The 20,602-nt window shown below is 39.7% G+C and overlaps 1 protein-coding gene and 1 long non-coding RNA gene across 4 annotated transcripts in view; one reads left to right on the top strand and one right to left on the bottom strand.

The window, feature by feature from the left end:
* The window catches only part of LOC131028835 (uncharacterized), a 246,320-nt gene that overhangs the window by 55,384 nt on the left and 170,334 nt on the right, over positions 1-20,602 (bottom strand). For all 3 annotated transcript variants that reach the window (XM_057959189.2, XM_057959188.2, XM_057959190.2), the window contains 2 exons: positions 1,695-1,753; positions 1,484-1,528 (listed from right to left, as the gene is read on the bottom strand). In XM_057959189.2, coding sequence (XP_057815172.2) covers positions 1,484-1,528; positions 1,695-1,753 — 104 coding nt within the window. The remainder of the gene's footprint in view (positions 1-1,483; positions 1,529-1,694; positions 1,754-20,602) is intronic.
* Positions 14,546-15,420, top strand: LOC131876333 (uncharacterized). Its single transcript, XR_009372580.1, has 3 exons — positions 14,546-14,746; positions 14,847-14,999; positions 15,106-15,420. It is a non-coding gene; the product is annotated as an uncharacterized LOC131876333 (long non-coding RNA).

Genomic DNA, 20,602 nt, shown 5'->3' with positions numbered 1-20,602 from the left:
TTTAAAACTCGGACTCGCCACGGACTCGGCAAACCAAAAAATTGGATTCGGACTCAGACTCGTGAAAGACTCGCGAAAGACTTGACAAAAAAAAAAAAAAACATAAAGAAATTAATGCATTTAGAGAACATAAGAGCCATAATTGAAACATTACACATGTCATATGATCTACAAACACTCAATATTTGAAATTTCATCACTCATACTCCTAGTTTCAAACTTTAAAATGTATAATAGCAGCATAAGTTTATAAATGTTTACAAAATTACATATAATGATATGTCCAAATGTAAAAAACAACAATGAACAAACTAAAGAGAAGACTACATCTTCCTCTTTCCAGCTCTGGTGAAAACCAAGGGAGAGATAGAACTAGAGGGTCTAGTTCTAGGAGTCCAATGTGGGTTCTCGAACTCGCCAAAATTAGGTTGAGGGTAGCACCACTTATTGGGGTCTGAGGGTGAGAGAGAGGGGTAGAAAGATAGGTCTAGATCTTGGGGGAGAGAGGACAGAGTAAGATAGAGAGTGATAGAGAGAGGGGATAGAAGAAGAGTGATAGGGAGATAGATAGGTCTAAAATTCGGGGCAGATAAAGTGAGTGAGATTGAGAAAGCGAGAGAATGCTTATAGGAGCCTACTGATTACTGAAATTTGACTGTCTGAAAATTTAAAAGATCTTCTAAAACCTAGAATTTGCATAATAACTCCTAGAGATCTGAAACCACTCTCAAACATCCTGCCAATATATACATGAAATATAACTTAAAAAATAAGAGAATGAGGTTGTTTTAATCTTGTTTCCTCTCCTCCTCCAAGCCCTACAAACCTGTTTTCAGCAAGCAACAATGCCAAATAAGTGAAAAAAGTAAAAAAAAACAAACTTAAAAGCGTGGTTGGGCGTGTTCAGTGAATGGCACGAGTCCAAGTGAAAGACTCGCGAGTCCGAGTGAAAGACTCGTGCGAGTCCACTCAAAAAACTCGCGAGTCCTTGGCAAGTCAACTCGGCCCGCCAATCGACTCGCGAGTCTTGGTGAGTCCGTGGCGAGTCCCACAAGTTTTAAAACTATGATTTCAACCACCATGTAATTGGATTTCCAATAGCTTTCAAGAGCTCTCTTTGGTATTCTCCTTGAGTTTTATTGCTGTAAATATCGGAGAAATTTGGAGAAATTCACATTACACTTGCTTGATGGTGACAAAATGCCATGTTCAATTCTACTTTCTGAGTTGTTCTTTATTCTATTTTTGTCCATTGTGAACAACTGGTGGGTTTAAATTGTACATATATATTTTGGTTCTATTTTTCATACTACAAAGTTTACCCCTTTAAAAACAAGGGTGGATTGCTTAAGATGAATATATGACAATCTGTAAGTTTTGCACACATCCCAGAACAAAAATCATAATCCTGAAAATAATAAATGACAGTTGTACAAGAAGAAAGTATTAGTATCAAATAAAGAGAAGATTTGTCCAATGTTACCAAGTCCTTGCTAAGAAATGCTTGACCATTATCAGATAACAAGGCCTGTCAAATCAGAAGTATGGAATGCTGTTAGCAGTCACAAGACAGTCGGACCTATACTCCCTTTCTGTGTGGTTCAAAACTTCAAATTAAAAGAATAAAAATGTCATGCCCAAACTCAAACTAATTTTGGACTTTACTTCACATGGATTTCAAGTCAAGAATTTACCTCTTGAATATTGCGTTCTGACACTTTATCGAGATTCTGAAATAGATTCTCCAAAGAACCTGGCAATATGTCCAACTAAATTATAAAGACAATACTCTGAAGAAACACATTTTGACAGAGGATAATGTTCTTTCAAGCATCAAGCAGAGCAACATAGTTTACATGGAAATGACTTATGGCAAATGTTTCTAATCTCATTCTATTAATAAATAATATTTATACAAGATAAATTATAAACAAGTATTTAAATAGCCTTCGGGATTAGGCATCTTCCAAAAATATATGACACTAAACTTTTCTTCTAGTGATTTTTACTTATATTCAAATGGTAAATAGTGCATGAGATCGCAGGGTTCTAGTCACTCTAGAAGAAGTACTAACATTGACAACCTGTCTGCAGGTTTCAGCAACTCCCTCAGTTTGTGCACATACATTAATGTACCAAGTATGTGTACAGGTACAATATCCTTGGGTACAGCCTGGATACAGAATCTGTCCATATCCAAAAACAAACACCAAATTTGGCAGTGCCGAATACAGAAGGATATCGTATTCATGCTGTCCATGCTGTCTCCAAGTCACAACTGTTCTTTTTTTTTACACGATGCCTTTCATATGAGACCATAAAAAATAATTAATTTTCCGAGCCATTAACCCCTGAAACCATCAGCAAATAAATTCAAGTAGTGGCAGTGAGCTATTTCAAGTAGCAAAGCATTTTTGTGGAACAAAAGATCTGTGGTGTGGACCATTCAAGCGACAAGGAAGAAAGGCAGGGTTTTTCGAGCTCCTTGCTCTGTTTCTAGTACCGAGTCCTTTTTAAAAAATATATTTCTAACCTAAACTTCTATTTTAAAACTCCATGATGGCTACACAAACTTCTCCCTCATTTTTGTTACCTTTATCTAGCTCATGATTTAATCCAATTATTGAATCTGCAAAAAATATCTCTTCTCAAACACATGCAAGGCCTTAAGAAAATTCAAAAATCAGATAAAATTTAGGTCAATGAAATCCAAGGTGAAGGTATTTTTTTTAAATACTACAAAGTCATCGTTCTTTTTGTTTTGATTAGTAAAGCAGCGTTAACCAGGGCGCTGACCCTTAACCTAGCCATAGACCATCGATCATTCTTTTTGTTACTGATGTATAAGTTTTTAACTTTTAGTTAGGACTAAACTTTTGAAAAATAATTGAATAAAATAATCGGATGATATTGAATTAATTAATAACGAATATACAAGCGTATATAAAGGAATTACAAGATGGTGTTCTAAAAAGAACAAACTGTTAATCTAAAACTTCAACTTGAAGCTAAAACGCTTAAACCGCTAAATAAAGCTAAAAGCTAAAATCTAAAAAGCAAATAGTGCGTCCTTATAAAAGAAGCAATAGTTGCAGTTAAAAGACTAAACAATCTAAAAAGCTAAATGACTAACTAAATGACCATTAATTGAACCACTAAAATGGTAATTGACTAAGAGAATTAATTATTCTAATACCCTCCCTTAATGGTCATTGTATCAACTTAAAACCCGACAGAAGACACTACAGGTCTTTTGATCACAAACACAAGAACACTCTGCTGCTGCAGAGACCCTCCAAGGATTTGCAAGGCGGTAATGACCAAAAATAGCTGATTCCAGATGACTGATGTAACCCTCACACGTGAATCATATAAGTGTCACACACGAATTACTAATCCTGAGTCAAGGCCATATTCAGATCACAGAACTAGGTTGCTGATTCATTGGCACAGGCCACAAGTACACTCGAGCCTCTATCGATGCAAAGTTTAAAAAAATTCACAGTGGAGTTAACATCAATCCCATCAGTTCTGGACAATGTTACTAATTTTCAAGTGTTCGATGATGATAAGCACATCATTGACTTCATTACAAGTTCAAATGTGTTTGCGACACCGAATATTGATGAGGAAGAACCTCAAGAAGCCGAGATCGACATAGAAGGAGTCCTGAATCTCAAGACAAATACCATTCCTAGAGGTATGGTACAGTTGGAAAGGATTTTCGACTGGGACCAGCTCAAATCTCGCAAGGAAGGTACTTCTGAAGGAGGTGCCTACGACAAGATCAACGTTGGCACGCAAAAGAATCAAAAGAATGTGTTGATTGGCAAGGTATGTACATCTCAGGAGAAGGAAGGAATCCTCAAGAACATGAGAGAATTCCCAGATATCATTGCTTGGGGGTATGAGATCTCAAAACTTATGACACTTCAGTGATAACTCATACCATACCCCTTAAGCCAGACTCAAAAGCTTTCAGACAGAGGCAGCGGCCAGTGAATGCCCTCCTCGAACCTTTAATCTACCAAGAAGTAAAGATATTGCTGGCTTCTCGCATCAACTTCCCTGTATGACATTCTACCTGGGTCGCTAACCTAGTTCCCATAAGGAAAAAGAGCGGTGAAATCAGATTATGTGTCGACTTCCGCAATTTAAATAGAGCATCAGAAAAAGATAACTACTCGCTGCCCTCACTTGATGAAGTCCTACAAATGGTTAATGGATCCCAGATGATGTCTTTCCTAGACGGTTATTCCGGGTATAATCAGGTAATGGTCGAGTATGAGGACCGATTGAAGACCGCATTCACCACCAAGTGGGGAATATTTGCTTATAGAAGGATGCCTTTTGGTTTAATTAACGCAGGAGCTACATTTCAACGCGCCATGGACATCACCTTTAAGGACCTCGTAGGCCGGTGCATCTTTATCTATATGGACGACTTGACTATTTTCTCCAAGCAAAGGGCGGATCGTGTGAATGATGTGCGGAAAGTTTTTCAGCGTTGTTGCCAACTTGGGATATCTCTGAATCCCAAGAAATGTATGTTTGGCGTGACCGAAGGTAAACTCCTCAGTCATGTTATTTCAGAAAAGGGGATCTCAATTGATCCTGATAGAATCAAAGCTATATTGCAAATCAATCTCCCCACAAGCGAAAAAGAACTTAAGTCATATTTTGGGAAGATAAATTTTGTTAGAAAATTCATAACTGGATTTGCTGAAATAGTTCGCCCGATCAATGACATGCTAAAGAAAGACGCTAAGATAGAATGGACCCCAGTGACCAAGAAGGCATTTGAAGAGATCAAACAAGCTATTGTCCAGGCGCCAGTTTTGGTAAGCCCAGACTACCTAAGGCCATTCTATATATATTCTTTCGCTTCTGAACACACCTGTGTAGCAATTCTGACTCGGCGAAAGGAAGAAGAGGGAGAACACCCGATAGCATTCACGAGCACTCCGTTGAAAGAAGCTGAATTAAGATACCCGAATATTGAGAAGCAAGCTTATGCGCTAGTCAAAGCTATCAGGAAATTCCGGCATTATATACTGAGAAGTAAGATATATGCCATAGTGTCGGACGTTGCCGTAAAGACATTGTTGATGCAGAATGAGCTAGGTGAAAGGAGAGGCAAATGGGTGACCATCATCCAGGAGTATGACATTGAAATCCAGCCCATGAAGCTAGTACGAGGTCAAGCTTTGACGCAAACTCTCACATCCGAATGATCAAGAATCGTAAATCAGCAATACCTAATTGAGCAAGCCTCGCCAGACAAGTGGTATGATGACATAACCTTCTATCTTCTTAATCAAAAATGTCCATCACACCTTAACCCAGTATAGAAGAGGGCACTAAGGATGAAGAGCAGTCGTTTCATGCTGCAAGGTGTTGTCTTGTATCGAAGAAACCATGAGGGCATCTACCTAAGATGCGTGAACAGAGATGAAGCACGCCAAATTATAGAGCAGTTCCATACTAAGTTTGGAACAGGTCATGGGTCAGGCTTAGCAACAACCCACCAGATCCTCAGGGCAGGCTATTATTGGCCTACCTTATTCCGGGACACCCATGAACATGTGAAGATCTGCCATATTTGCCAAGTATCTGCAACTAAGGAGCGAACCCCAGCCATGCCACTCCGACCGGTCATAGAGGTAAAACCGTTTGGCCAATGGGCGCTTGACTTCATAGGTACGATCAACCCACCCTCCTCTGCGCAACACAAGTATATCCTAACCGCTTCCAATTATTGTACGAGGTGGTTTGAAGCTCAGTCTTTGAAGCAATGCAATGCTGATGCTGTTATTAAATTTTTAGAAGAGCACATTATTACACGTTTTGGCTGTCCTCATGCTTTAGTCTATGATAATGGTTCCACTTTTGCATCATTAAAATTTTCAAATTAGGCCTTTGATTATGGGATTACCTTAAAATTTTCATCTAACTACTACCCCCAGGGTAACGGTTTAGCAGAACCCACTAACAAGAACCTGCTGCAAGTGATCAAAAAACTTCTAGACAAGAATCCGAAAGATTGGCACACCCAACTCCGATTTGCCCTTTGGGCAGAACGCACCAGATGTAAGGCCGCCATTAAAACTTCACCATACCATTTGGTATATGGCCTTGACCCTGTCTTTCCTATACAATTAAGGATACCAACTTTGCAATTCATGAGAGAATATCTAGGAATCGACAATGTCGTGGAGGCCAGGTTGTCCCAACTGTTATATTTGGAAAAAAAGAGAGACAACGCCATAGATAATTTTGGCAAACACCAAGAAGTGGTCAAGCGTTGGTTCGACAGACGGGCAAAAGTAAAAGCCTTCCACATTTCTCACCTCGTCCTTTGTTGGGACAAAGCTCATGAACGGAAAGGAGAGCACAACAAGTTTGATAATCTGTGGCTCAGTCCTTTCTAGATTTCTGAAATTTTGGGAGAGAATGCATTCCGAATCAGGACCCTAACAAGTGAGGACGTCCCCTTGCCTGTGAATGGTCAATTCCTCAAGCATTATTTCCAACCTTAGGTTTCTCGAAGCCTTTCCGCTGTATATAAAAGTTTAGGTTTCCGTTTCCTGTTTTAGTTTAGTTTCCTGCTTTCCTGTTTTGCTTCGGGATCCCTGTCGATTTTGAAAGGAAGCCTATGTCGTGTACAGATTTGGTGCGATGCCGGATTTCTGTAACCTTCTACTTCTAGGATCCAAGCTCGAGGAGAACTCTTGATTGATAGAGCACCCGATGATGAAGTCGGTTTAATCTAGATGACCTTTCTCTGCAAGATCTTGTTTTTGTCAAAAGCTATCCCCGACATCGTGATTACTGCACAAACACATTTTAAAATCGCATACAATTAGTTGTTAATCCAAGGGACACTACATCAATGAAAGGTTCGAGGCTATGCTTCAACGACCACTATTACACTCAATCCCGCGTAGGCTTCACTGTCTACTATGCCAAGAAAAAGAGAAAAGAGAATAGAGAAAAGAATCAGGAGCAAAGTGCTCTGAAATCAATTTGACACCAAGCATAAGATTGGCAAATGGGAATGCAGGCATCTCTGCGGGTACAGAGCAAAAAAGTAAAACTTTCTTGCCGGAAACAGAGCAGTCTCTGTGAGCTAACAGGCGATAACTCCGTCGGGGCTATGAACGCTTGCTGGCAGCAGGGCTCTATCCAAGTTGCTTTTGAAGTATCATCTCGCTGGGCATCTCGACACGGTGAAACATTGATGCCTCAACTTTTTCTAAGCTGGAATAAACTCCACTTGCACACACTAGTTAATCTGATTTGTGTGTGATTCGATTTGACCCTTAACACTCTCGTTTTGAAAGACTTTTCTCCTTTTCTCGTCTCAATCGTGGTGGTTAACCAGAGATCCTGGGTTTGATCCGGACTTGCGTCCCCGAAATGACTCGGAGCATTTCTCCAGCAGAGTCACCATTTGTTGTGTGTTCCACACGCTCCCTGTTGCCGACAAGGTCCCCCTTCCTGTTTTTGAGCCTTTCATCTTCACCCTGTTAAAGTTCGCGCAGAGCATCTCGCGTCCTTTCGAGCGAGTCCACGACTGGTCTGTGAAGTGGAGATGTCAAAGAAAAGAGCCGATGAATCCATTAGGCTAGTCTAGCCCTCGGGCACGAATGCCAAGAGTTTGTTCAAAATTGTGAAATCGCCTTGGATAGGCATAAGGTGATAAAGATTGGCGAAGCCCACCAAGCAAAGAGCAGTGCGTCTGAAGGTCGCACGAGGACCCAAAGTTGTCGTTTTTCGCACAAGAGCGATGAGATAGATTGCATAAGGTTTGTCTTTAAGATGTTTGTGGGATTTGAATGAAGGATGATTTTCGCCTGCTGATGAAGGAGCGAATTTCTTGGCCAAAATGCCAAGGTTGGCAAAACTTGCCCAAGTGCCCAAGCTTGCGCTTCTCAAGAAGAGAGTTTAAATCGCCAAAATCGCTCTAGGAGTAAAATTTTGGACTTTCAGGCCAATTGAGAGAAATTTCAAAATTTGTTAAAATTACGAAAACTGGTCTAGGTCCGAAATTTCGCTTAAAGTTGCCAAAATTGCCTTATGGGGCCGAATTTCGGACCCTGGGGTAAAATTCTCAAAAAAAATTCAAAAATCCCAAAAATTGGCAAAAGGTCCAAAATTTACCTTCAGTTTGCAAAAGACCCCAAATGGTCCGAAATTCACTTAAGTCACCTAATTTTAGACCTTGGGGCCAAAATTTGAAAATATGATAAAGTTGCAAAAAACGTTAAACACTGCGAAATTTGCGAAAATGGGCTTGAGGTCCGAGGTTTTTTCGAGTTGCAAAAGGCGCTACGTGGTCCGAAAATGCCTCCAGTTCGCCAAAACGTTAAACACTCCGAAATTTGCGAAAAATGGGCTTGAGGTCCGAGGTTTTTTCGAGTTGCAAAAGGCGCTGCGTGGTCCGAAAATGCCTCCAGTTCGCCAAAACGTTAAACACTCTGAAATTTGCGAAAATGGGCAGATGGTTCGAAAATCCTTTAGTTAACATAAACATTTAAAAAACTCCCAAACAATCCCAAAGAACGAGGAATGGTCCGAAGTGTATTTAAGTGGGCAAAAGTCACGAAATTCCAAAATGCGATTATGGTCCGAAGTTCATGAAAACTCCGAAGTTTTGCCAAAAGACGCGAAAATTGCGAAGGATGCCTTGGGATCCGAAGTTTGTATAGCTTGCAAAGGGGCGCCCAATGGTCCGAAGTTTGCCCTTAGGGTTAGAAAATGCAGTTTAAGTTTGCAAAACAGTGCCATAGCTCCGAAATTTGCCATAAAACTTCAAAACTGCAACGTGTAGGGCAAGTAAGGAATTCGAAGTTAATAAAAATCCTCCATTCCCCCCCGAAAGTCGCTTAGGTCTAAAGTTTGTGTGAGAGCGCTCAAGCATTTCATCAAGGAAAATGCAATTCGAATTTGTAAAACCCCTCCATACTGCCGAAGTTTGCGTAAGAAAGGGATCGTGTAAGGGTTAAAGAGAGACAGAGCCAATTTCGCGTGATTCACATTCAAGGTAAAACACTGCACAAACCATTCCAGTCACTCAAGTTCAGATTACCAATTGCCCAAGCTAAAAATCGCTTAGTCTAAAATGATAAATTCCTTTCAAACAGCATACGCGAAAATTTGAATTAAAGGATAACCGTTGAAATTCCAAACTTTGCAGAGCTGTCCATTCGTCTTTGCGCAGCAAATTGGGCAATTTCTCGCCATCCACTCTCATCAGGTAAGTACGCTTCGTCTCTCTTGATCATCTAAAATGCTTATAACTCAAATAGATGTGTGTGCGAAATCTGATTAAAATGCTTAAATTTTCGAAATTCGCATCTTTTTCTGCTTGTAAAACATTGTGCAAAGCAGTCAAAATTAGAATTTGCTCCTAAGATTTAACCAGAAATTGCATTTTCACACTTGGAGAATTTTTCGAGCTTTGTCCCTGTTGAAAATTAATCCAGAAAATGCTCAAGTATAAATTCGTGATCAAAAGCTTCATGAATACTTTGGTTCAAATCAATCAAGCTCTTAGCTAGAAATGTCGCTCCATGTCCAATCTAAATTTTGAATTAATCCGTGAATGCTGGAGTATTCTCTATCTAACCTGCCTTACTTCTTTTGTATCACCTCGTAATCCGCATCCGGCTGTGCAGGATAAATGCCTAAATCGGCAGTAGAATCATCAAAGACGCCCGCTGCAGCCAAGACATCGTGAGCCCCCAAATCAGATATCCCACACAAAGTTGAAAGGATGAAGTATCAGTATCAAAGAGGAGGATTGAGGGAGTCAAAAGTTCAGAGCGTCTGGGACAATATCGGTGATACCGAACTAGGCCATATCGACATCCAGGACTTCAGGAATCGGGTTCTTCTCCCCTAATGCATATGGCAAGCCTAGACAGATGGTGGAAAGTGGCATCGCCCAGGCGGCGGGATTTCCTCCAACAGTACAGAACTATGAGTTAGTAGTAGAGGCTGCCCGGCATTATCAACCAAATTCCAGATTGGTGCTCCTCGAGAATATGACTCTCGCCAACTTCACTCCTGAGGCCATTGGCGATGCATTCGACATTCCCTTCCCAAACAATCCCACAGCCACGACTATAGATGAAGCACAGGGGGCATACGATATGAATCCGGCCCGATGCAGAGCACTGATCAACAAAGAGTGGTTCAAGGAGAGAAGGCTTCCGAGCGCCAGGATTGTGAAAAAGACCCCCAGAAGTGATTTTCATAATGAGCATGGGGATATGGTCACATTACTCAGCCGAGTTATGGGACTTCCTAAATCCAACTACTTTGAAGAGTGGATGTTTTATTTCACAGAGCAAGTCTTCGCTAGGTAGTCTAAGTTTGACTGGGCCCAGATCATAAGTGACAACACCCACACTCAGCTGATAGAGCTTGAAACAAAGAAATACTTCACTATGACCTCTTATTTGGTCTACATGTTCGCCAAGAACCAACCGCTGCCAGGTTTGATAATGAAAGGTGAAATCGAGAATGGGCCTGGTCAGGTAAAGGTCTAGCTTATGCAGCTGCATTACCAAGATATAGCTCAGAGAGAAAAGAGCAGCCCAGCTTATGCAGTTGGCCAATATGAGCGCGTCAGTGATGCCTTCACAATGCGCCTGGTCAGGTTAATGCAGGGAGGATTACACATAAGGCTCTCAGAGCAGGCTACTATTCTAGTACAGAGATATGGGGCCTGGTTCATCCAGTTCCCAAGGTTCTCCTATATCCGAATAGTGGGCTTTGATGGTGCCCCTCTCCGACTTCCACGGTACCCAACCGACGAAATAGTTCTTATGGAGGTCGCAAGGGAGTCACGTCCGGCCGACATCTTACTCCGAGAAAGCAAGCAAGCTGGATTCGCGTTCCCCATGATCATAGGCAACCAGGATGTCCACCTGAAGACCCCCACCCTAGCAGAGGAATCTCTCGCAGAGCTGGCCTCTTATGGCCTACAGTACCATTTTCCGAGAAAATATTTCAATCACGATAATCTGGCGAAGAGAGCCTATGGCAAGCGGTACAGAGCAAAGGAATCAATTGAAGACTATTGAAAAAATTGCTCTGATGACTACGAAGTTTGGAGACGTGAATATTCTAGGCTGAGTGTGCAGCAAATGCAGCTCTTTGAATATCGCCGGGTCCCAGATCAACTCACAGATTCACGGAATTGCCTTCAAGTCCGAGAATTTGAGGCAGTAAGGCATCTTTTGCCAAGTGTTGATTGGTCACAGGACCCAATCACTGATTTTGAGGCAGTCATGGCAGCCCCAGCAAGATACACAGACCAATGGTTACATCAGTAGATTGAGAGGCTAATTCATGAGGGAGTCCAATTCACTTACCACCTAATGGGCAGCCTCGATTCTCAGTCTTTCGAAGATGAAGGAACGTCCAATGCACCCAAAGAAGAAATTGAGAAACCTGAGAAGAGAAAAAAGGCTAAGGCTTGCAACGGGACTCGGACGTCCAAGAGAACGAGAAGGGAAAAGATTCCTATAAGAAGGTCACTTCATCGTCAAAGGACCCCAGATTGTCCGACGATGTAGTGGAATTAGATTATATACCTGCTCTACCTTCTCAAAGTGACATTGATGCGTTTGGAATTGATGATCCTCCCACACCCGACATTTTAGAAGCTAAGCTAAGAGCCATTGAATCAACCCAACCGGGTAACCCAATAGAGAAAGGAGAGATTCCATCCATTCAAGGGATCAAAGTGCATGAACCCACGCAACAAAGTCGCCATGAGTTGCTGCTCCATAATACAACCAAAGATGACTCTACCGTTGAAGGAGAGCAAAGGGCAGAGGAGACCCGTGAGCTCGATGGTTTGAAGCAGGTAGACTAATACCTCGAAGGCATGCAATATAAAATTCACCATCCTCCTATGCCTTCATTCAGTTTGCTTTTCAAATTATGCATAAGGTTCCAGGAGTATGTTCGTGAGGAACGTGCAGCAGGTCGAGATCTCTAGTAGGAATATTTGCATGAAGAAAGTCAATTTTTGATACAAGAATTTGAAACTGGAAAAGAAAAAGTGCTTTCCTAAAAATGCACTTTTTTCCTTTTTAAATTTTGGAAAGTGCACTTTTGGCCAAAAGGGTCATATTTGACTTTCAAGTCAACTGAGATGTAAAACTTTATGAACGCACCTTTTTGGATAATTTTGGATATGTTTTAATTATCCTTTTTGGGTAGTTATTGCTCATTTTGGGGTGGTTGTTGATATTTGTCTCCCATTTATGGGTATGGGCAGCCATGTTTTATGGATGAATCTAGGTCACTCGTTTAGATTAGATCTGGGCCATTCATCCTTTTTTGAAGCCTATTTAAAGGGGACTGGTTTCCCTCATTTTGTAAGAAGTTCTTGGATTGTTGCAAAAGCTCTGGCGAAATTTACAGGATTTAATGCAAAGTTAAGATTGTTTCCAAATTTCCTTGTGAGTGCATGGTCTCCTTGTTCACTAATTTAGAAAATTTTCAGTTATGTTTATTTCCTTTATATAGTATTTTCAAACAAACATCTGATAGAATCCTCGTAGTTCACACCATTGGGGAATGGCTGATTGCCTTTCTCTCTGCATGGTTAATCTGAACCTTTCATGCTTAGTTCGGTAATTGAATACACACTATGAATGTAAAAGTTCTAATGTTGTAGTTGATAACATGAAAATCTTATTTTCCTTTGAAGATTGCACTAGATTTATGCGAACATTGTGCTTAAGTAGTTGGTGATGCTTAGTCTAGTTATTTGCAAGTGTCTGTCTGTTTAATGAATCTACTATCTTAGCTAAAATTTGTATTTCATGTATCTCTCTTTCTCTTCCTTCCCTCCCTTTTCCCCTTTTTTATCAAGAGAATCTGCAGTCCCATTGAAAACAGTATCAACCAGAGAAACGAGACTTGCCCGGAGTCGCCCAGACTCAGCGAGTCCGAATCCGAGTCAGGCCTGCCGAGTCCCAGGGGCTCGGACTCGGACTCGTCCGAGTCTGGCGAGTAAACTCGCCAGACTCGCCGAGTTGGCGAGTTTGGCCCAAACTCGGCGAGTCTCGAGCCCTAGACTCGACCGGCGTTGGCATAAGTTAAAACACAAAAAAAAATTAGTTTGCAAAGTTTTTTTAAATCCGTTTTTTAATGTTAATTGTCTTCTAGCCCTAAAGTGACTTTCATTTCATTCACTTGCAAAAAAAGGAAGAGTAAAGTGAGTTGGGAAGAAAAACAAGGGTGCATAGAAGAAAAACCAGCAAGGAGGAAGCTCAAGTTTTCTTCAATTTGTCACATTGGAGCTGCATTGTGTTTCGATTTGGTGCATCAAGAGTTGGATAGGAAGAGTTTGCAGCTCATTTCAAGCTTGTTGTAAGAGGTAAGATTGTTTGTTTGAACATTATTTTGTTTTTTGTATGCAAAAAATCCATTTTCTATTCATTTATTTTGAAAGTTTTACATTTTCCTGTATGCAAGATCTTTTGTATGTTTGTAATTTGTATGTAGCATGTAGTATGTAGTTGTACTATGTAGGGTTGTATGTAGGGTTTGTAAATTTTATTTTTTTTAAAGTAGGGTTTGACAAACCCTACAATTTTAAAAAAATAAAATTTACAAACCCTACTTTAGTTTTTTTGAATGTATGTATTAATTTTATTTTGTATTTGTAATGTTTTATTGCAGCAAACTTCACTTTATTATTTGCCTCAACTTCAAGTTTCACAAAACTATCCTAAAATGTCTACTTCAGCTTCTAGACCCCCCATGAGAAAGGAACCTGCTTGGAAATATCATGAGGATTTTCCAGGGCAAGGAAAGGGGCAAACAAAATGTATGTTTTGCAAAACAATATTCCATGGAGGTATATATAGGCTGAAATACCATATTGCTGGTGTGCGTGGACATGATGCCGAACCATGCCTAAAAGCAGTCCCTGAGGCCGTACGTGATTGTTATGTAATGGTTGAGGAGATTGAAAGAAAAAAGAAACAAAAGGAGGATCGAGCGGCCATTGGGAGAGAGACAGTTTTAGGAAGAGGGACACAGTTAGGTTGTGTTGGAGGCCCTTCTTCCTTACCTCCATATCGTCCCACTCAGTTTGCTACTGCTAGTGCTTCCGTTTCTGCTTCTGCTTCTATAAGTGGCAGTGCCACCGCCACTTCTCATGCTCCTATCACTAGTAGTTGTAGTGGGAATGTTACCATTGGACCTAGGATTCGTAAATCTAGGTTGATTTCCTTCTTTGTGCCTCGCACTACTCCTGGGTCCCAACCGTCGCTTGAGGGCATGGGTTGGAACAAGGAGGTCCATGATGCTGCTAAAATGGCAATTGGTAGGTTTTGGAGCTATAGCTGTATTCCATTCTTTGTAGCCAAGGTGAATGTTTTACTAACTTTTATGTTTGATAACTTTGATTGTTTTAATTTTTATACTTAACTTATCTCATTGAATTTTTATACTTATCTCATTGAGTTTCTTTGCGACAGGTCTCCTTATTGGCAACAAATGGATGATGCCATTACCATATGCGGGGCGGGGTTCAAAGCCCCTAGTGAGAGTGATTTGAGGGGACCCATTTTGTCTCAAATGGTGGATGATGTGAAAAAGGATTTAGATGAACAACGCCACATATGGAGCACTAAAGGTTGCACCATCATGACTGATGGTTGGACGGATAGGAGAAATAGAACTCTCCTTAATTTTCTTGTTTCTTCCGCAGGTGATTGATTAATTTTAGTTTCATATAGTCTTTAATTTTTTATTTTTTATCTAATGGTTTATTGAATGATCATTGACCTAGCTTTATTTTTTTATTTCAGGGGGCACCATTTTCATCAAGTCCATTGATGCCTCCGCCCATTGCAAGAATGCCACCTACCTATGTGAGCAGATAGAGGAGGTGATTGAAGATGTGGGTGAGGAGAACGTGGTATAGGTGGTGACCGACAATGCAACAAATTATGTTGCTGCGGGTAAACTTTTGATTACAAACTAATTTTGTTTGCAAATTAATTACTATCTTGTAGTTTGTACCTCCATTAATTACAATTTACAATGCAACAAATTATGTTGCTACAGGTAGACTATTGATGGAGAGGCACCCATCTATAGTTTGGACTCCATGTGCTGCTCATTGCATTGACCTCATGTTGGAGGATATTGGAAAAATCCCATGGGTCAAGAGATGTGTAGAAAGGGCAAGAAATGTCTGCAAATTTGTATATAATCATTCATGGGTGTTGGCTCTTATGAGACAATACACAGAGCAGAAGGAGTTGCATCGTCCAGGAATCACAAGATTTGCCACAAACTTCCTCACATTGCAGTCCATGCTTAGGTCTAAGTTTGCCTTGAGATGGGATAGAGATGGCAGACTGCATTTTTTATGAGCAAGGCTTTTGGGTCCCTTGTGATGAGATACTGAAGGTAATTTTTTTATAAATTCTACAATTTAACTTCATGTTTTATAACTTATTATATGTATTCTCTTATTTGCTCATTTTTCTAAATTACACAATATTTTCAATTTTGCAGTTTGTTAAGCCCTTGGTGGTTTTGTTGCGAGTTGCGGATGGAGATAAGCCCGCAATGGGCTATATATATGAGGGCATGGATAGGGCAAAGGAGGCCATCAGATTCGTCTATGGAGCAGATGAGAGCAAGTATGGTCCCATTTGGGAGATCATTGATAGGAGATGGCATCATCAGCTTCATAGGCCCATCCATGCGGCAGCCTATTATCTAAATCCGGCATTCCGTTTTATCCCTTCTTTCAAGGCTGATGCGGAGGTCCTTAATGGGCTATATGCAATCATGGAGAAGATGGGACCTGCTAGTACTTCTCAGATAGACCTTTTTCGAGAGCTACAGATGTTCTCAGATGCACAAGGGGAGACCTTCTCTCATCCTATCGCCAAAGACAGTAGGACAACTATGATGCCAGGTAAAAATAAATTGTTAGGCTTAATTTTAGTTTTATTCAATACTATATTGTAACTTGTTAAATGAGTTCATGAGTGAGACTGATTTTATTTATTTTTCTCATTTCAAACTCAGATCATTGGTGGAACTTTTTTCGCCCAGAGACACCAAATGTTCAGAAGTTGGCCATTCGCATCTTGAGCCAACCATGCAGCGCATTAGGTTGTGAGCGCAATTGGAGTATGTTTGAGCACATACACTCCAAGAGGCGCAATAGATTATCTGTGGAAAAGATGAATGATCTCGTCTTTGTTCACTACAACCTTCGCCTGAGAATGAGAAAGAATGCAACAGTTGACATGTCTCCTATCATTCTAGATGAGGTTGATCTTGAAGCAGAGTGGGCCAATGAGAATCAGACAACTCCTGGGACTCCTACAGCTGTATTTAGTGATAATGACATTGATTAGATCGACCAGGTAGATATAGAGGCTGAGGCTGTAGCCATGGCAGAGGAGGAGTAGAGAGCATGAGCAGAGACAGAAAATACTGAGACTCAGAGTGACACAGTTGTTCCTGATGTTGGTGAGCATGACACAGCCGTTCTTGATGTTGGTGAGCATGGCATGGTGTCACGGGGAGCGACTATGGCTGCTGAATCATCCAAGACCTACTTTAAACGCCTTCGCAGGGGGCCAGGGCGAGAGGGTGCACGCCCTCTGAGCCATAGGCTTGTACACTTGTAGTTGTATTTAGTATTTACTATTTACCCTTGGTATTTGTATGAAACATTTGATGATGATCATATGATGACATGGATTTTTTATTCCATGAGTTTTGTAATATTGTATACATTTGACAATATTTATATATCTATGTTTGTTATTTTCTTCAGCTACAATTTGCGTTTATGCTTATGTGATTGATGTATAGTGTATGTAATCAAATGAGCCGAGTTTAATGATGTTTTTGTGTCTTTAAGGTGTATTCAATAAAGGGTGTCTGAAACAAGTTTTAAATCTTTAAAAATCTCTAAATGTCTTGAGCTTTTCACTTTCCCAAGTCCAACCGAGTCTGGAGCCGAGTCTGACGCCGAGTCCGATGCCGAGTCCGAGCCGAGTCCGAGTCCCGTTTCTTTGGTATCAACTCAACTGAAATCATTTGATAAGAAAGATCATAAAGATTCTAGGGAACTTATCTATAAATCGCCTATCTCACCGTAAGTCCCCCTTGTGGTTCCAGCATAAACACATCAAACCACTGAGAAATCCCGCAGTCAAGACCTGACAAACGAAACCTTGAGGTTATCCCCTTTGATCAAACGTAAAAAACAGCACTAGGGATTTCTTTATCTCAAGAGAGGATAGCATACTCAGCTGGTTATTCTATTCTGTGTTGGCCGTATGGAGTTTGCAGCAATGCGATTCCAGACACGTCAACAAAACTATGATTTTGAGGAAAAATCGGCAAACTGTCCAAAGAGCAACAATCACGATTTTAACAAAAAGCCACAAAAACTTTTGCAAAAGAGTATTGAGCATTGTTTGTTCCAGAAACTCCAAAACAAACTGCAAGATACCACAGTTGCAGATGTTCGCCCTGGCAACTCCAGGTGCGACCCAAACTTGATTACAACAAAAAGCATGATTTTTTGTGGAAAAAACCATCAAACCCTGAAACATGAACCCTCCAAAAGAGAATTCACGATATTTGAGGAGAAAATCGAAAAACCAAGAAATCTGTGGTTACAAATCATCGTTTTTGTGGAAAAACGGAATAAAATCCAGATAAACAAAATCCCACATGAACATCACAGATTACAGATAATAATTTTTAAGGAAAAATTATAAACCCTACGCACAATTTTCGAGGAAAAAATCATGAAAAACCCTGCAAACAATTTTTGAGGAAAAAATCGTGAAAACCCTGCAAACAATTTTTGAGGAAGAAATCGTGAAAACTGTAAAATGTCGCGCAGCAAAACACCAGACATCACATGCCAAAACCTTCCCATGATTTTTGTGGAAAAAAACAAAAAACCGACAAACAATATTTCAAGAAAAAATCGTGAAAACCTTGGGACTTGTAGGACAAGAGGCCCTGCCCAAAACAATCTGATCAAGGAAACGATATTCAAATATCGTAATCAATTGCTCTTTCCAAGTGTTGTAGTTGCGGCCGTTGAGCTTCTAACTGTGTTCCAACATGATGTTGGTTTAAGATGCCATCACGGAAACGAGGTTGAACGAGATCAACCTTGTGAAGGCACGAGACAGAAGAATCTGATTAAAAATCAGAATAGAAATAGCTGCACAAAATCTGAAACATTGGAATGGCGCGAAAATCGCGTCGCTTTTCAAAATTCTGCCCAGAAAATCGCGACTCCTGCAGATCACATCACACGCCCAAAGCCAAAAATCGCGGTAAAAAAACACAAAGGTCGAGTAGGAAAAAAAAGACACCGGAAAATCTGTCGCGTTTTTTTAAATGCGGAAGAAAACTTGCTGCCACGTGGCAAAAACCGCAAAGATCCCAGTCGCCAAAAAACCCTAGGCGGGCCAAAAAAACAAACATGACATTGAATCGTGAAAATTGCAAATGAAGAAACCGTGAAAACAAGAAAACTCCCAACAATTTTTTCATAAAAAATTTGATTAAAAAATTTCCCGAAAAAAAAATCTAGATAGGAAGGTTACAATTTTTTTATTAAAAAATTCAGCAAATTCTAAAAAATCCCATCAACCCGCTCTGATACCATGAAAAATAATTGAATAAAATAATCGGATGATATTGAATTAATTAATAACAAATATACAAGCGTATATAAAGGAATTACAAGACAGTGTTCTAAAAAGAACGAACCATTAATACACAGCTTCAACATGAAGCTAAAACGCTTAAAGCACTACATAAAGCTAAAAGCTAAAATCTAAAAAGCAAACTATGCATTCTTATAAAAGAAGCAATAGTTGCACTTAAAAGACTAATCGAACTAAAAGGCTAAATAAGTCGACAACTGTTATGACGAACTAAAAAGCTAGATGACTAACTAAATGACCCATTAATAGAACCACTAAAAAGGTAACTGACTAAAAGAATTAATTATTCTAATAGCTTTTTGGGTTTTTTATTTTTAAATATTGAGATTTTTATATTATGATTTTAATTTATGACATTTAACCTTTACCTTTTTTATTATAAGATAAATTAAAATTATTTAATATTTATTTTTATTTTTAATTTAAAAAGCACTGATAAATACTAAATATAAAGGTTATAGTATTAGAATTTAAAAATATTAGATATGATTTTAATATCTTCTTTTAATCTGATAACAGTTATATTTGAATATTATTCAGTATCTATTATTAATTTTTAAATACTAAAGCAATGTTCCAACAGACTATATTTTTATTTTTAATTTAAAAAGAACTGATAAATATTAAATATAAGGGTTATAGTATTAGAATTTCAAAATATTAGATATATTTTTAATTTCTTCTTTTAATCTGATAAAAGTAATATTTGCATATTATTTAGTATCTGTTATTAATTTTTAAATACTAAAGCAATGTTCCAACAGATATGCTGCTCCTTAAAACCTAGAGTTTCTGGAACAGGGGTGTCTTGAAGACTTCAGGACAAGGACAAGTCTCCCCACCATCCCTCAAATGGCAACAGTTGGAGGGAGCATCCCTGGGTACGTTTCCTTGTGTAGGGGGTGACTAGGACAAGATGTCTCCCCACCATACCTACAATGCCACCTGTTGAAGAGAACTTCCCTAGGTACATTCCTTAAGCAAGGGCTAACCAGGAAACTCCGTGTCATCCCCAAGACAGCCAAGGGGCAGTTGGGCATGCCTTGGTTGCCCTCTGGGACAAGAGGGAGTCCCCAAACCCTAAAAACTTAATCAATCATGTAAAAGAAAAACAATACTAGCAATGACGATGTGTAAGATGGAATTGTGGGATATATGCTCACTTTTCATACTTTAATTATTTCCTACCATATATTTCATATCTCTTCTTTATGCACAAACCACATCTTAATTAACTATAAGGTGGTTGCCCTGCTGGTTGAGAGGGTGGATACTTCATGCTGTCTTTTATATACTCCTATTATACATTGTTTGATTAAAACAGAAACGAGAAAGTGAACTCGACATTGTCATGAATGTTCTGTTTATTCTTCTTCTTCCTCCATAAACCATGTGGTGTCAAAGCCAAGTTGATGGTTTTAGCAATAGAGGAATTTTTTAAAGCAGCAGTCTGGTCCATTTATTGATGAAGAGGCAGTTAGATTTCCAATTGGAAAAGCCAGCCCATGAGGGTTCTGCAAGAGGTTGTTACTTTGTTTGCTTACAGATTCTAGATAAACAACACATTCCTTCTTGGTATGCAAAGTCATGTGAAGCTATTGAATTGTGGATTTGACTACCAAAGTGGAATGGTGATTGTTAATCTTTGCACATTGAATTGATTGCCAGCACAAAGAGACTTCAATAAATATACACTGCCCATCATGTTGATTGTCACCATATTCTCTGCAAAAAGAAGATTTGATAGTGCAATTCTGCAGTACATGAAAGTCATCTCTGTCTGCATACAATCTGTGAAAGACTGGTGAAAAGATGCTTCAACCATGCACCCAAGG

This window comes from Cryptomeria japonica, chromosome 5 (assembly GCF_030272615.1).
Source record: "Cryptomeria japonica chromosome 5, Sugi_1.0, whole genome shotgun sequence".
Classification (NCBI taxonomy): domain Eukaryota; kingdom Viridiplantae; phylum Streptophyta; class Pinopsida; order Cupressales; family Cupressaceae; genus Cryptomeria; species Cryptomeria japonica.
The sequence above is the reverse complement of the archived record's forward strand: the minus strand, read 5'-3'. Positions and strand labels throughout refer to the sequence as shown.